We start from the raw sequence: 15,426 nt of genomic DNA on the forward strand, positions 1-15,426 counted from the left end.
ATCATGAATGGTGAGCGACAACTCTCTTCTGCTGGATAGCAGTTGTCCCATCTTTATGAGCGGTATAAAACCCACTGAGCATGGTGTCTCATCCAGCACAACTTTGTCAGCAACTAGCCAACTAGCCACTCATTCCCCGGACCTCCCTCCCCACGCTCGCCCCTACCGCACTCACCGTCACTAGTCCAGCAGAGTTCGTCGACGGCCTTGGCCAGCTGCTCGTCGATGGCCTTCACCTGGTTCTCGATCAGCTTGAACTCGACCCGCTGCGTGTTACGGCGCAGGTTGTTGTATCTGTCACATACAGCGAAATGTGTCGTTACAGCGGGATGTGGAGTTACAAGGTGGTCAACTGAAAGCTGAAGCACAGCTCTGTGAGTTGTTCAGATTGCTATAAAAAAGATTTCCTCAACTAGCCAACACCACCAAGCATATGAACACTTCTTCACAAAATTACTATCGAGCTCAGCAATGTGTCACTTTTTAAACTGTACACAAGTGTATTAATTGGAGACTCTTTGTTTCTCATCACTGACTGAAGCCTCCGTACATCAGCTCTCCAACAACTGCGGCCGTCCGGCCATCCCAGGCCGTCCCGCGCGCCACTCACGAGATACAGATGAGCTCGAGGTTGGAGACAAACTGTCTGTACATCATGGCGTTGTCGTCCATCCTGCCGGCCTCCTCCGGTATGTCGTCCCGCTCCAGCTGCCGCAGGTACTTGACCTCGCGAAGGATACTCACCAGCTGGACGGGCGCGGGGGAGAAGTGGACTTTTAGTAGGGACCTTACGAACTTCTCAAAAAGCTATATTGGCTTGTCAAGGGGTTCTATGAACTCCTGAAAGGGTTGTATGGACTCTCGAGACTCCACAACTCCGGGATCGCGATGAAGCCAGGGGCAAGTGCTACAAGTATAGTGGCAGCGCATCGGGATCAGTAAAATGTTAACGCATTGATCAGTCAGTGATAAATTATTCACCCTGTTTTTACCGACCCCATCGTCAAACTCATTAGCCGTCACCCGGCCTCCTGGATCCAATATCCCTTCACCTACCTGCAGGTCGAAGTTGACCTCGACCACGTTCTCGCTCCTAGTGATGAGCGGCAGCTGCAGTTTACTGAGGATCAGCTCCGTGACGCCAGCCTGCCAGTCGTCATAGACGGCACGCTCCCGTTCGGCCAAGAGTGTTACGAGGTCGTCGTACTTGGTGTACAGGTGCTGGGCCGAGTCGCACTCGATCACACTGTCAGGGGACAGGGGAGCAGGGACAGGGAGGGTGTTATGTGATGGATGTCCGCGGTTTCGATAGGACGAATAAAGTAGACACATCAAAGCCTGGAGAGTGAAGCATTTTTTTTCACAAAATGGTAATAGATTTAATGTCAAACATTGGTACAAAAATAATGCAGACCATCCGAGACTAAATGATATAATAAAAGTAAAAATAGCGATTTAGTTTGAGCAATACTTCACAGCGTGACAAAGGACGGGTAGAAAACAAAACATTGATTTTGATTTGCATGCAACTGAGAGGTCATTTCGCTCAGCTCGCACAGAATTAATATCGTGTGAAGGAAAGTGGCTTGATATTCACATGGAAAATAAATAACAATTGGACCTTAGAATTATACACTCGCATCCTCAATGAGCATCTGTTATGAGGACATTTCGATAAATATAGGCGTGGTTGTAAAGGCATAACGCTAATAGGCTTCGTAGCACAATGATGGATTGGTGCGGCATATTCAATTTAAACCGAACGATATAGGTAATGTTTGCAAATATGTACACACATTTCTTCAATGGCGTCGAAATCACTTCACTGGTCGACTCGAGTTAAAAAAAAAAAAGAAGGTTGGGTAGAAATAATTTTTTACAGCAGATGATGAAAATGTTTCCACCATTACCTATGAGGAAGTTTTGTGTAGTATGCTACATAATAATTGCACATGGTGAGGGAGAATCAGATGGTCAAAATACATAAATACACAGCCTGGGCAGCTGGGTCGTTGCTGCTCCTTGTTTACCGTTGAGGAAGCAGCGGCTTTCCAATCTGCCTGTGGTCAGTCAGTAAATCTCAGCACGTAAGTCGATATTCTTGCTACGTTGCCAGTCGTCACCGACTCACCCTCATTAACATTCACATGACAAAGTTTCGGGGAACCAACTGATCACAGCCTATCAAAATACACATCTTTCTGCTTCAGATTTCCTGCTACACAAATACAGAACAGACGCATTAATTGAGGCGCTTTCAGTAACAGCCGGGTGTCTTATTGCGCCCACATCCAAACATCAAAAACAGCTGATCAATCAATAGTACGGCAAAATCACCTTACAAAATGGGAATTCCAGGCTAAGCATCACTCTGAGCCCAGTCAACATTTTATCCCTTCCACCCACAGACCGTAACCACTACAGTCTCGTCTACCCAAAAAGCATCCCTCTCCCTCCCCTCCGGCCTCCCCCCCCCCCCCCCCCCAGCTACCTCTCGTCCCTCCCGCCCACTCATGACTCACGGGTGCTCCAGTCCTCGGAAGTTGCTGATGGTGTTATCCACCCGTCCTCGCAGCTCGGACATCCACTTCAGCAGGCCGGCCACCGGCGGCATGTTGTGTCCCAGCTGCACCGAGCCGGCCTCGGCCAGCGCCATCTGACGGTCGTACACCACCTGTACGGACCGTATGCGGCGTTAGTACGGCGTGGGATTGTACGGACGGAAAGGGTTCAGCCAGGTTGACACTTGTACGATTTTATGGCACGCCGACTCGAGTCGTGCAGTGCGCAAACTAGCCGTAAACTGACATGAGCTATGCGTAAACTCGTCGCGACTGCGCACGATGTCGGGACGGAAACTTCGAAATGTTTAAAATTTTGTTAACGACTAAATTTTACGACCGTGGCCTCGTTTCATAAAGCGAGTCCGTAACTTACGCCGGTTTTTGGGCTTGTATTGCAAGCGCATGTGAAGCGATAAATGTATTTCCCCTTCTCCCTTCTGTTCTTGCTTGCAAGATAAATAAATTCAACGATTCAAACTATCGTCATCGCTTAACATGCACTTGCAATACAAGACCAAAAACCGGCGTAAGTTACGGACTCGCTTTATGAAACTGGGTCCGTGTCGCAAACTATTCACAAACTGTTCGTGAACTCGTTCCGGGTCGATGCGGGGAATGTGTGCCAATGCGTGACAAAGCGCGCCATGCCACGACTTTCTCGAACTGCCACGAAGAGCTTGCGAACACCCCACGTCGCATTCACGAATAGTTCATGACATGTTCACGAATCGGTGGGCATCGCAACTCGTCAACAGCCTTTCATTAACAATTTTCACCTTTGCCTCGTCCAGCTCGGTGTACCGTGTAATTGTGTATCATCTGAAGCAACAGCGTGTCATGCTTAGTGTCAGTGTGTACTGTGTGCTGGGTGTCAGGGTTAACCATGGTGTCAGGGTGTCACGTCTTATGATGTCTTTACCTTGGCCTCGTCCAGCTCGGTGTGTATCATCTGTAGCAGCAGCGTGTACTTGGAGTCAAAGTTCTCCCGTATGACGGGCCGCTCCAGCAGCGTCCCGCACATCGTGATCAGCTGTAACGAAATGCAGACACGGGACTTAAGATGAAAAGAATACATCCCACGAGGAAAGAATAGGAAACAAAAGCAATCAAATACCTGGGGTACTTGACCTGGTTGCTTGAATGGTTGTGAACAATTACCTAAAAAGATCAAATATCGTTGCAGTCATTATTCTTAAATGCCATCACAGATATCATATATTACCATTACATATTTTGACACACGGTCACATACACAATTCATCACTATTCGGAGCACCGTCACATTTTTGTCCAATACCTTGAAGGCCGACTCGCTGCAGACGCAGTCGTCGTAGGCCTGGCAGACGCAGGTGGCCATGCGCCGGTCCAGGTCCAGCACCCGGGCCGTGAACTGTTCGTAGTCGGCTACAAACGACTCGTCGTCCGGGTCCAGACAGTCGTAACTCTGACGATGAACGGGCGAGATGAGGGGTTGAATATGTAGAAATAACTGTGATGAGGGATGTAGGCCTAGCGAGAAGAGTGCGAACTAACTAGTTCGGTAAGATACGGGTAAGACTTCGATAGCTTGCTTTGGCAAGTCTATCGAAAAAAGTCAAACTGTTCGAATAAAATTAGCTTGAAGTGGGAAATCGCGATCCTTCCTTGAAATGAGACGTTGAATAAAACGTATTTGAAGAAATATTTCTAAGAGACGAGGGCTTATAGCTAAATGACTTTTGAAAGCCTCATGTAGCCATCTATCTAATATCCTCGCCAGCGGCACAGCATGCACCGCCCAGTCCTCCCTTTAGCCACTCACCACTCCGGCGAAGTGGGCGTAGTGTTCGTTGAACTGGTTGAAGACGACCACCACCTCTGAGCTGAGCGCCTTGCCGCGGATACCACCCACCTCCACCTTCTCCAGCTTCAGAAACTCCAGAGACGTCTCGAAAAACTCCTATAAGGAGGCAGGAGGGCGGATCATGAATCGGTGAAATTAAGTTCAGCCGTCACAGACGGCTCATCGAAGAGAAAAGAATCATGCTCTCGAGGTGATTTTAGATGCCTCCTAAGTTCTTAGACTTCGTTCTAAGCTAACTGAGATGTCTGAGCTGTCCTTTGATTTCTGAGAAGCACCGACTAATAACTGATATATTGAAAAGCCGACACATTAGAGCACATACCCCCCCCCCCCCCACTCCTTCTTCTCTCCTCTTCACACCTCCCTGGCCCAACCTCTCCCCCGTTACCACACATTCTCACCTTGATGGTTTCCAGCCGCTTCACGAACCGGTTGAAGCGGGAGAACACCAGCTCCGGCTGGAACTCCCACAGCTTGACGTGCTCGGCAGACGGGAAAAACTTGGGCAGCTTCTCCTTGTACTCCTCGTATACTTGTCTGCCGATCGGGGGCAAGGTGTGACCGGTGAGATGTTGAACGTCAACACAAGATACATACATATGCGAGATTAGTATCCAGATGATGCTCAGTTGATCTAGCTCAGTTGGTTAGAGCGTTGGACTCCGCGTGGTGAGAGCACGCGTTCCCGGTTATGACAGTCCGTGTTCGAAGCGCGACGGGCGCTCGACATTTCTGGGCCTCCTGACAGGTATGATTGCGGTTGGTGGCAGGCCGTAGCCAGGCGAAGTCAGCGAGGGGACCGGCCGTGCGCGGCTTTGTGCGCACGTTAAACTTTGGACTCTAAATTCTGCCATAGAATCGGAATTGCGCGATCGGAGGGTAGAGGGCAGGGTCATCGCAACAAGCTTCGCTTAGCGGTGGCTCTGTCCTTGTGAATCCTTCCCATCAAAAGGTTCGGACTAAATTCATAAAAAATGATGTTTTACTTCGACTGTATAAAGGCAATATTGGTACGCCTGCACTTAAATGACACTAAGAAACATATTAGTGCGAAGTCTGACTAGCGACGCATGACGGTTTAACCCGCGCCCCGTAGGGCTACCGGCGGACCCTACCACCCGTAGGGGGGGGGGGCCGTTTCGGCCCCCCCTAAGATCTCGGAAAGTTACCGGCCGATTTTCAAAATTCGAACGGCGTTCGATAGCCCCACCCGGGAACTACCTTGTGACCAAATTTCATTGACCTAGGTCAAACCGATGACGTCACAGGTCAGGTCAAAGGTCAGATTTTCACCGTTCACAGGCATTTCAAGAAATGTGTTGTGAAATCGAGTTAATTGGTAATTTATTGAAAGCCATCGATGGTACATTGTTCGTCAAACACATACTTTGCTATCTGAGGTCACTGATACCAGGTCAGGTCACAGCGAGGTCAGGTCACCGGGGCCACAATATGAAAGTGTCGTGTGATACATGTTTTATGGTCCATTTTACATGACAAATGCGATTATGTGGGTTAGGCAGCCTTTGGGGCCAGCCTACTATGCATTTCAGACCCCATGAGACCCTAATTTTCGGCGATAATTTCTTCAATTTTTGTCCAATTAGCTTGAAATTTTGGCAGACGATATTTCAGCTCAAGCGCCAATTTTTGTCAATATGGTCTCTTAACAAAATATCAAAATTTAGAGCACTTGTCGTTGGCTCGTAATGTTAATCAGTTTTTGCACCCGGATAGAGGCTCGCTCGCTACCGCACCGGATTGGATAGGAGCGCTGGCCAATCACGTTGCGCCGGGCCCAACTAAACTCCGCCCACTGGCCGTGACCGCGATGGGTCTATGCCGCTTCAGTCGGTGTCAGCACCGCGGAGAGGTCGGAGCGGGACCACATACTGGAGACAAGTGAAGCTGGCAAAGTTGTTTCGGGACGAAAGCCAAAAAATTATCCGTTTGAGGGCATTTGGTATCCTCTTCAACTTATTTTGGTATCTAAACGTCGAACCAGCTCAGAATATTCAGAATGATCAGAATCAGGGTAGGATCTATTGGAACGGAACCGGCCGTAGAAGGAAAGATGGAGAGACTCTTGGACTCTGAGCATTTATTTAAGCCGGAGTTGCACCTATCTCATCGTCAGGTTGGGTCAGGTCACTAGCCGATTACCTATAAGATCATGTGTAAGCCTCTGCTTGACCCAAAAATATTGATATATTTGGCAGTGCCTATAAACGTTTCTGAGGAAGGCGCAGAAAGCAACCAAGTAGGATGAAGAGTCTCGGGCACGGCCGATTGCCTGGGGCATCGCTCCAGCGAAACGACCGTATTCGTGATTCGTGAAGCGGTGCGGGGCGCCGGGTGGGGCAGCAGCGTAATGTGTCGTATGGTAGAAATGGCCTTTATCGCGGTGTCATGTGTGTGTTATATTGTTAAGAAGTGCACAAAATGAAATAGCAATGTGGCAGGCAGACGTTGGGCACTACACGAGAACGATCATCAATAAACTCGTATCTTTTTTGTAAAACTTAAGTAACAGTAGGTATGTCCTCAATGGTGAGAAAACTATCTCTAGGCTTTTACTTTCCATGTTTGCATTTCAACACACAAGCTCTGGGGGCAAAGTTAGTCTGGCGACCTCCTTAACCTAAGTCGATGATGAAATGGATTAGTCCTGAAGGTGTTCAATGCTTAGTTGCACCGGGATGATATAAATCGATCACGCCGGCATACATTCCTAATCAAATTTCATATATCAAATACATAAATTGCATCATGTTAATGGTGATTCTGTTTTGCAATTTTGACGTAGTCTGACGCGATATATAATCTTACGCAATCATTTGAAATCAACAGCGTTTTTTATGCGCGTTTTTTCACAAGCCCCGAATCTTGTGTGGAAATATACATTTCTTGTGACTGAACAAGGTGTACGTACATTTGTGATAGATACGATTAGTCGAGGGCTTCAGCTGGTGCGTTAATTATACGCGCTATTTAGCTCATTCGATGAAATTACGGCTGCAACGACAACTGCACGGCAGCTACGGCCCATGCGAGCCGCCCCGGTGCGACAGCTACTGCCCCGCCCGCTCCACGCAGCCGACTGACCGGCCAAGGTCACTACCCCGTCCGCCGGGAGGGCGGAGCTTAATGGTCACGTGTTTGTGACGTCACACCTACGCACGGATAGCCTCTGCTCCACTGACGGATTTACGGAGCCGATTTTAACATTACGAGGCAACGACAAGTACCCTAAAATTTGATATTTTATTAAGAGACCATATTGGCGAAAATTGGCGCTTGAGCTGAAATGTGCATTGTGAAAATTTGAAGCGAATTGGACAAATAGTAAATAAATTATCGCCGAAAATCAGGGTCTCATGGGGTCTGAAAAGCATAGTACAGGGTGTCCCAGAATTACCCGGACATTGTTAATTAGCGTATAAAATAAGGCAAACATGATTGCGCTTTTTTTCTTTTTATTGTCCTATATAGTCAACTAGGGTGGCTGTGAAGTAGCACATGCAATAGATGCGCTTGTTACAAGATCAGCCGACAATGATTGAAAATGCCAGCCATTGCTGGTCTCAGTTGTTTTACGGCTCTCCCGAAACTGGGTGAAGGCCTGTTTTCTTTGACCTGTTGCCGGAGGATAATACGATCATATAAGATAAACTTAACATCAAAGTGTTCCCAGGTCATAAGGCATTATCCCCCAAAACAAAAATTGCTGCCTACACCACTTTTGCCGCGTTTTTTACATCTGAAGTGGAGAAACTCCATGTCTGAACATGGCAGGACCTTTGGCTTCCAACAGATTTGGTTTCCAAAACAAACCCGTTCATGGCCATTTGGCTTACGGCATCCAGTTTTTTTAGTGGTAGAATATTACCGCAGTAGTACTCTGTGCTAACGGTTGTCTTTGGGCCATCATATCAAGCCCAATGAGTGCACGGTGGCTCAAAATGTCTCACAATTTGATTTTCGACGGGTGCCTGGCCGTCTCTGCTGTTGGGGCGTTGTAGTCATCTGACGTTCACACACGCCTTTTTCGGGCGGTTCAAATGACAGAATACCTTCGTTAGACCACAAAGTGTGTGCTTCAATTTAATTTTTGGTTGTATATATTATATTTTTGGGGTGAATTGTAGTGATTTTCGCTGCTTTTCCCGTAGTTTTCGCATATTTTTCAGGCGAGGGACCCCAAGGCCCAAATTCCAAAATTTTGCGAAGATAGTGGTGGAAAGTAGACTGATGTTCTTTAGATAATCCTGATCTATCGTTTAGCTAGTTTTTAGCTAGATCAGTGTCCAGTGACGTTTGTTGTCCATGACAAGCAACCACCCGTTTGACAACTGGTGCATGGCCCTTTTTGGCCGAGCCCAAGCTTGTCAATCAGGTTTATCTCTTGCTCTCTCTGGCTTCGTTAGCTGATATAATTGCGCTTTGCTCAATCCTAACTGCTTGCAGATGAGCTGCTGAAGCTCTCCAGCAAAAACCATGCCGAAAGTCCGTTTACAAAGTTGAAAACGGGAGTTGATTCACCATGGTTGCCTATTAGTGGCTTAAGCTGAAAACGGAAAAGTACTACTCTTACTTGACTCTGGATAATACTTGACTCGAGTCGTTACCGGTCACCAAAAGCACACAGTCCCCAAGCTCGATAGCTAAGGGATATCTTATAAAAGTATGATGCTTGTATATCATTAGAATCGAGCGCAATCGTACTTTTAGCCAGAAAATAAATGTCCGGGTAATTCTGGGACACCCTGTAGGTCACGTTTTGGTGAAGGTCAGGTCAAGGTCAGGTCAAATAAGGTCAAATTTCAAAGTTGATATTTTTGCATAAAATGGGTATCTATTCGATGCAGCTCGTCACGGGGAGTCTAATGGTGGTCTTTGTTTTGCTCTACGAGGTCTAAAACTGCCAAAAATTGAGTTTGAAAATTTGACGTCATCAATTTTGAACAGTTTTTTCGCTATAACTTGGCCAAAAAACGAGGTATCGATTTAAAATTCGGTATGTAGATAGAAGACGGTAGGTACTATCACATATATTCCGTTTTTTTTTTTTGAAACTCAAAAAACTTTTTGGATTTTTTGGCTAATATATCTAAAAAAAATGTTTTTTTTGATTTTGGGGGTTCAAAACTCAAAAATTTCAAAAATCCGAGATAGCAGTTTTGTAGCCCTGTCAATTCTACACCTTTTATGTCCTGATCATTTTTCTGTATCTTCAAAGCTGTAGGCCTGACAGGTCTTCTCGCGAAGGTCTTTATTCGGTCGAAAATGACAGAACATGACGTCATTCTGACGTCATTTGTGGCCAACCTATCATAGCCTCTGGAAAAAAATTTGGTCACAATGTGTAAAATGGATGCCCGGAGGGGTCCTGAAAGTTTGGTGGCGATATCTGAAGCGGTTTAGGAGATATCGACCGAAAAGGACAGGGGGGCCGTTTCGGCCCCCCCCCCCTACGGGGCGCGGGTTAACTCACCTGAACAGTTTGGACATTCGCAGTGAGGTGTAGACTCCCTGTATCGCTTCCTCGGCCTCCGTTTGGAATATCGATCCCGGATCGAGGAAATTCCGGACCTAAAACAGAAACGAAGGCCTTCGATACTTTCAACAGCGTCGATACTCAATAAATTCAGCAGACCTCCTTACAAGAAATACATGCTTTCAACAACAGCACCACACAGTATCAGCATCAGCCTCAACGTAGCAGCGTTACCAGCAACAGCATAACCACCATCACCATAATTCACCATACCCACAAATCATCACCTTCTCCTACACGTACCGTCTGTATGAACATGTTGCAGATCTCCTGCAGCAGCACAATGATCCGCCCGGGCGTGCTATAGTAGCGCGAGTTGGCCCACACCAGACACACAGTGTGGATCAGGGGGCGGAGCAGCACGTCCACGTCTGTCAGATCGGCCGACTCGAACGCCTCGATCTGGGGCACCAGCGGCTTCAGGTGCAGACAGATGTCCTGGGACTCGGTCAGCGCTGTCGGCAGCGACAGGGACGGCCGAATAGGTATTAGTAACAAGCCAAGACTCAAGGCGTGCGTAAAATGAAAGCAGCTTGAGCCCAGACCTTTCAGCGTATGAATGTGCGCATAAAAATCACGGTCATGAGCTGTTATAAGGGCTCATAGGTAATTTATCAACAGCCTTGGACCTACGTATACGTCAAAACCTACCACCAAAAAAAAAAAAAAACTCTCCTTCGACATGCCCTCTGATGACTCTCCCCATCTCCTATCTCCCCGTCCATCACCCTCATCCCACTCCCTACCGGAGACGACGTTTCTGAACATGGCCTTGAAGGCGGGGAAGTAGGCGGAGCGCGACTGTTCCAGGATGATGGCCATCTTTTTGACGTCACCCTCCTTCATCTGGTCGTAGATACACTCGAGGTTCTCCGAGCGGCTGTTCCAGAACTGGATCTCTGCGGACGAGAGAGGTGGGGGATGTGTGAGAAAGGGACTTTTAATATGAATTGTAGCGACTGCCTCCGAGACGCCAAGATCGCCATCATATATGTCAGGGCCGAGATTGTGTCATTATGCAGCCCGGCGGCATTTTTATCCTAGAACTCGCATGTTGCACTGACCGTTCAAGCATGATTCTTCTCTCATTATCTTTTCGTCTTTCCATTCCTCCCTCTTCCCTGTCTTTTTCCCATTTTTACTAATCGATCACCTACCTTCATCGTTTCGCGCGTCACACTCGCTATGTCCCAACTCACCGACCATCGGTCCGGGACTCTGGCCACCGACCAGTGCCGCCGCCGAGTCGCGCTTCAGCACCTCGTCCACCTGCGTGTTCCACTTGATCACCATCGACTCGATGGAGCCCTTCAGCTCCACGTCCACCAGCTCGCCGCTGGAGGACAGGACGGGGACGAGGAGCAGAGTAGTGGTGACGTGTGAGGGTATATTTATGGTCGTCTTATAACCGATGCATTGTATAATTAGGTACGATGTCAATGGTCCGAGACGCTAGACGGAGTTTTTTTTGCGTTCTTCAGCTGTACGTATAAATGAGTGAAAGTATGGTATTTTACGGAAGCAATGCATCTGCATATTATTTTCGCAATTGGCCTTACTTTTCTAGAGCGCGTCTCTCGGCCTCTGCCACGTGGTCTCGGTTGATCGGCATCGGCAGCAGCGTCTTTCCTTTGATCTGGCACAAACAAACGCATCAAATTACACATCACAGGCTAAACACGGAAAAAATGGCACAATGATAACAGCCGGGTTTTCACTGAATGTCTATAATTATCGTCTCTCACAAGATTTACTCGTAAGCACGCAGCGAACCTTTGCAACCATGATATTTTGCGATCAGTGAACAAAAGAATGCATGGTCTACGAACCTTGAACGACTAAAACGTCTCCAGCCACTAGAATTACATCACGTTCCCACACGGACCTGTCCGACCATCCTGTAGATGGTGCCTTTCAGCTCGTTGATGTGCTTCTCCACGTCCTGACAGACCACCTTGGGCCAGCCCTTCTGATTCTCCGGGTTCGTCAGCAGCGGAACCATCACCTGTACGACGATTAACAAAAATGCAATAATTTCTTTGCGTTTTCTCCACGTCGTATATACATTCCTTCTTCACATATGAACTCAAGTGACACAGAAAATTAACTAAGTGACGCATAAAATAAATGCTGACCAAGTTTCCCTTTACTGTTCTGGGACGAGCTGAAAAAGCCCGAAAGGAAAGGCGCAAAGGTCGAAGAAGTCAAAGCTTACGAGAGCAAATCAGACAAGTTTTGAGGGTACAGCAAATAATTATGGTTTTTTCAAAAGGCCCAAACGAGATGACCCGATCCTACCACCACCGAGGACACTCACGTTTTCCACCAGCACGGACAGCTGCTCGAGCGGGTTGTTGGAGAGATCGCCGAAGATCAGCGCCTCGTGAATGTCCTTCCTGGGCAGTGGTTTCTTCTCACGTTTGAGGAAGTAGATACTCTTGGCTTTCGGTGCCGCCGGAAACTCGTTAATAGGGACCAGACCGCCTGAGGCACGGCGTGGTGCAACGTCAATGGTTCGTCATATGTTTTCGCGCGTGGAACGTAAACTTTTATGGAAATGCGTCGCACCCAGCACTTAATAAAGCAATAATCCCTTCTCGTGTTCTTTCAAATTGCAGCAAGTACCGATAAGTAAATAAAATGCTACTTCGTTGTTAGAAATATTTTGTTTCGCCGAATGTCTACGCTAAAAATGGCGTGCCTAATTGCCTTATTGTTTGCTAATGCGACAAAAAAAAAAAAATCTAGCAGGACCCATGAGGACTCTGCCCAAATCCACTCATCCCGTTTCGTCATTGTCTGGACACGGAAGAAAGCTAGCCATTTCTCCGTCTCTCTCGCTTGCCTTCTCTCTCATTCCCTTCCTTCCTTCTTCCTTATCCCTCTCTCTCTCTCTCTCTCTCTCTCTCTCTCTCTCTCTCTCTCTCTCTCTCTCTCTCTCTCTCTCTCTCTCTCTCTCTCTCTCTCTCTCTCTCTCTTTCTCTCTCTCTCCCTCCCTCTCTCTCTCCCTCTCTCTCTCCCTCCCTCTCTCTCTCTTTCTCTCTCTCTCTCCTCCATCTCATCCTCTCCTCCCCATCGCCGCACTCACCTGCGCTGGTCTGGGTGATCACCAGAAGCTCCTGCTGGTCCTTGTCAATAAAATCCATTATAATGGCACGCGTGTCCGTCGAGGACATCATCTTCTGCCACTTCTCCAGCTTGACGCGCAGGCTCTTGCTGATATAGTCGGAGAGGAAGTCGAGGCGCGGGTCGACGTCCTCGGCGGACGCCGACGCCGACGCGGCCGGATGGTCCGGGTCGTCGCCGCCCATCGTAACGGCAGCGACGCCGACCGTGTGCTGCTCTCAGCGCCCGGTTATCGCTGACGTGGTGTGAGACCGAGAGGCGTTAAATTGGGGAACGGTAGGATAAAAACTGTAAAAATCATGTAGGTATTCAAATAACTGAAATAGGCTGCTTGTCTGTATAATTCGCAAACAAATTATTATATATTTATATATATTTATTATATATTTTCATGTTTTAATGAGGTATTTGAGACGGATTCACATTAGCACAATCCTGCACTTCTTATAAGACGTTTTATATAAGAAGTGCGGATGCCGGATGGAATGGTATAGCTTTTCTCGGAACCAGCACCGTCTGTCCGATAGGTATTGGGCACTAAAACCTCTTCACAGCACCACTCAATATTTTACCAATTTACCCCCGACAACCCGCCTCCACACCACCTGATCACCCCCTTCACACGTCCGAACCTGCCACTGTTCTTTCTCACCGAGTATAGGTATGCTCCGGCACAAACCGACCTCAGCGCCCGAACACGACGAGCTGGGCCGGCTCGGCGGCCCGACCCGCCCAGCCAGCCCAGACCTGCGACTATTGACCAAACGAGCCCCGCCTCGGGCGACGCACTCGGTGGTACAGAAGACATCCGCTGTCTTTGGGTAGCGGAAGGTGCGGCATTTGTAAATTCACGGGTGTGATACCTGTTCAATAGCTTGGCTAAGTTATGTTTACCTTTCGTAAAATGAAGCACGCTGGCTAATCGTAGATAATCGAGTGTTAAAACCTGGCGTAAATAAAAAACAAGGAAGAGCATTCCAGGTGACTTTTTATGAATTTAAAACGCTATAATAGTACACTACTTATTATAATTTCATTTTATTTCGTATCGTAACCTAGTGATCCGACTTTTCCACACCCGAGGTCGAAATTTTAGCACAGCATAACGACACGCCAGCGAGTTAAATGCACAGCGAGTTCAATTGAATCCCACCCTGTTACATGCAAATTTGGGCATGTTGTTGTTTGTCATGCAAAACATGGCAATGGTGTCGACGAGACGCACCGGCTAGGGTGACAAATCAGCACTAGCCCGAACTGAACACTGAACAGGACCTGCATTTCTTGCTACAGAATTTATATATCTGCACATGTGACAGGACAAAACTGCAATAAAAGATCAAAATCTTCCCTGGTAGACCCCGTTATGCCTCCTGTGCATCACTTTTTTCTTGACAATAGTTCACCAGCATCAGATATCAGTACAGTACCAGAATGCACCCGCTCCGCTCCACGCAAATTCTGCGTGCCACACCACGGTAGATCCGTACCGCACGTCGCAGCGACGTATTGCCCCACACCCATGAAATCTCGTCGAGATTGTCATACTTTGCAGTCTGGACCTGCAGCCTTGGTCTGGACGACACGGTGTATTTCGTGTCGCACCGTTACGCTGTTGCTTGAGCTATGACTTATGAGGAAAATGTTTAGATCAGGAGATTTGCCGATGTGATCCATTGTTCGATCGTTCATAAAGAAGCTCCATCGTTACGGCTCCGCACATGCCGTCACTCGTCAGACGTCATCCCATATCCGTACCCAAGATTCTTACAGATATCCGTACCAACGCGTTTTTAGGTTTGCATGCATATTACCGGCACAACCTTTTGATTTGCAAACCGACGGAACGGGTCAGCGAAAGTTGTATCGCTTTCTCGGTCCGTATAGGTAAACCTAGGGCCTTGGGTAAACCGACAGCCGACAGGAAAGGATATGCATAACATTGTAATGCATTATTTGTCGTCACGTAATATAAAAATGCCTTTTCCTAGTGGATGTCAATGCCCAACGATAGTTATATATAACAGCACAAGCTACAAACTACTTGAAACATCAAAAAGACTTGCAAGATGCCACTATATGGCTTTGCTCCACAGTCCAAGCATGAAACATCCAAGAGTTCATTTTTGTTTTGAACCTATTTTATAAATCTCTAAAAGGAATTCACTTACCTTTTAGTCAGAACGACAGCATCCTTCGGTGCACATATTGTCGCTATTCTATATCCTCGGATAATCAAAGATTACAATTATTTTAGCAAAACCTAATCGCATTTCACCGCAAACCAGACGCCGCCGCATAATTGAATCAGCTGTGAATATGGCTGCTTCCGAGTT

The 15,426-nt window shown here is 47.5% G+C and overlaps 1 protein-coding gene across 1 annotated transcript in view; it reads right to left on the bottom strand.

Moving 5' to 3' along the window:
- LOC122374406 (dynein beta chain, ciliary-like) overlaps positions 1–15,394 on the bottom strand; it is an 80,702-nt gene extending 65,308 nt beyond the window's left edge. Inside the window, exons 1-17 of the mRNA XM_043353139.1 lie at positions 15,262–15,394; positions 13,053–13,325; positions 12,282–12,448; positions 11,850–11,969; positions 11,524–11,600; positions 11,164–11,300; positions 10,711–10,863; positions 10,208–10,419; positions 9,902–9,999; positions 4,809–4,944; positions 4,366–4,503; positions 3,862–4,008; positions 3,484–3,594; positions 2,523–2,674; positions 1,057–1,246; positions 611–747; positions 176–294 (exon numbers count right to left, since the gene is read on the bottom strand). Coding sequence (XP_043209074.1) covers positions 176–294; positions 611–747; positions 1,057–1,246; positions 2,523–2,674; positions 3,484–3,594; positions 3,862–4,008; positions 4,366–4,503; positions 4,809–4,944; positions 9,902–9,999; positions 10,208–10,419; positions 10,711–10,863; positions 11,164–11,300; positions 11,524–11,600; positions 11,850–11,969; positions 12,282–12,448; positions 13,053–13,275 — 2,317 coding nt within the window. The 5' untranslated portion in view covers positions 13,276–13,325; positions 15,262–15,394. The remainder of the gene's footprint in view (positions 1–175; positions 295–610; positions 748–1,056; positions 1,247–2,522; positions 2,675–3,483; positions 3,595–3,861; positions 4,009–4,365; positions 4,504–4,808; positions 4,945–9,901; positions 10,000–10,207; positions 10,420–10,710; positions 10,864–11,163; positions 11,301–11,523; positions 11,601–11,849; positions 11,970–12,281; positions 12,449–13,052; positions 13,326–15,261) is intronic.
- Positions 15,395–15,426: the final 32 nt, after the last annotated feature.

The sequence above is a fragment of the Amphibalanus amphitrite genome, unplaced genomic scaffold, assembly GCF_019059575.1.
Source record: "Amphibalanus amphitrite isolate SeventyFive unplaced genomic scaffold, NRLGWU_Aamphi_draft 000039F_arrow, whole genome shotgun sequence".
In the NCBI taxonomy this organism is placed as follows: domain Eukaryota; kingdom Metazoa; phylum Arthropoda; class Thecostraca; order Balanomorpha; family Balanidae; genus Amphibalanus; species Amphibalanus amphitrite.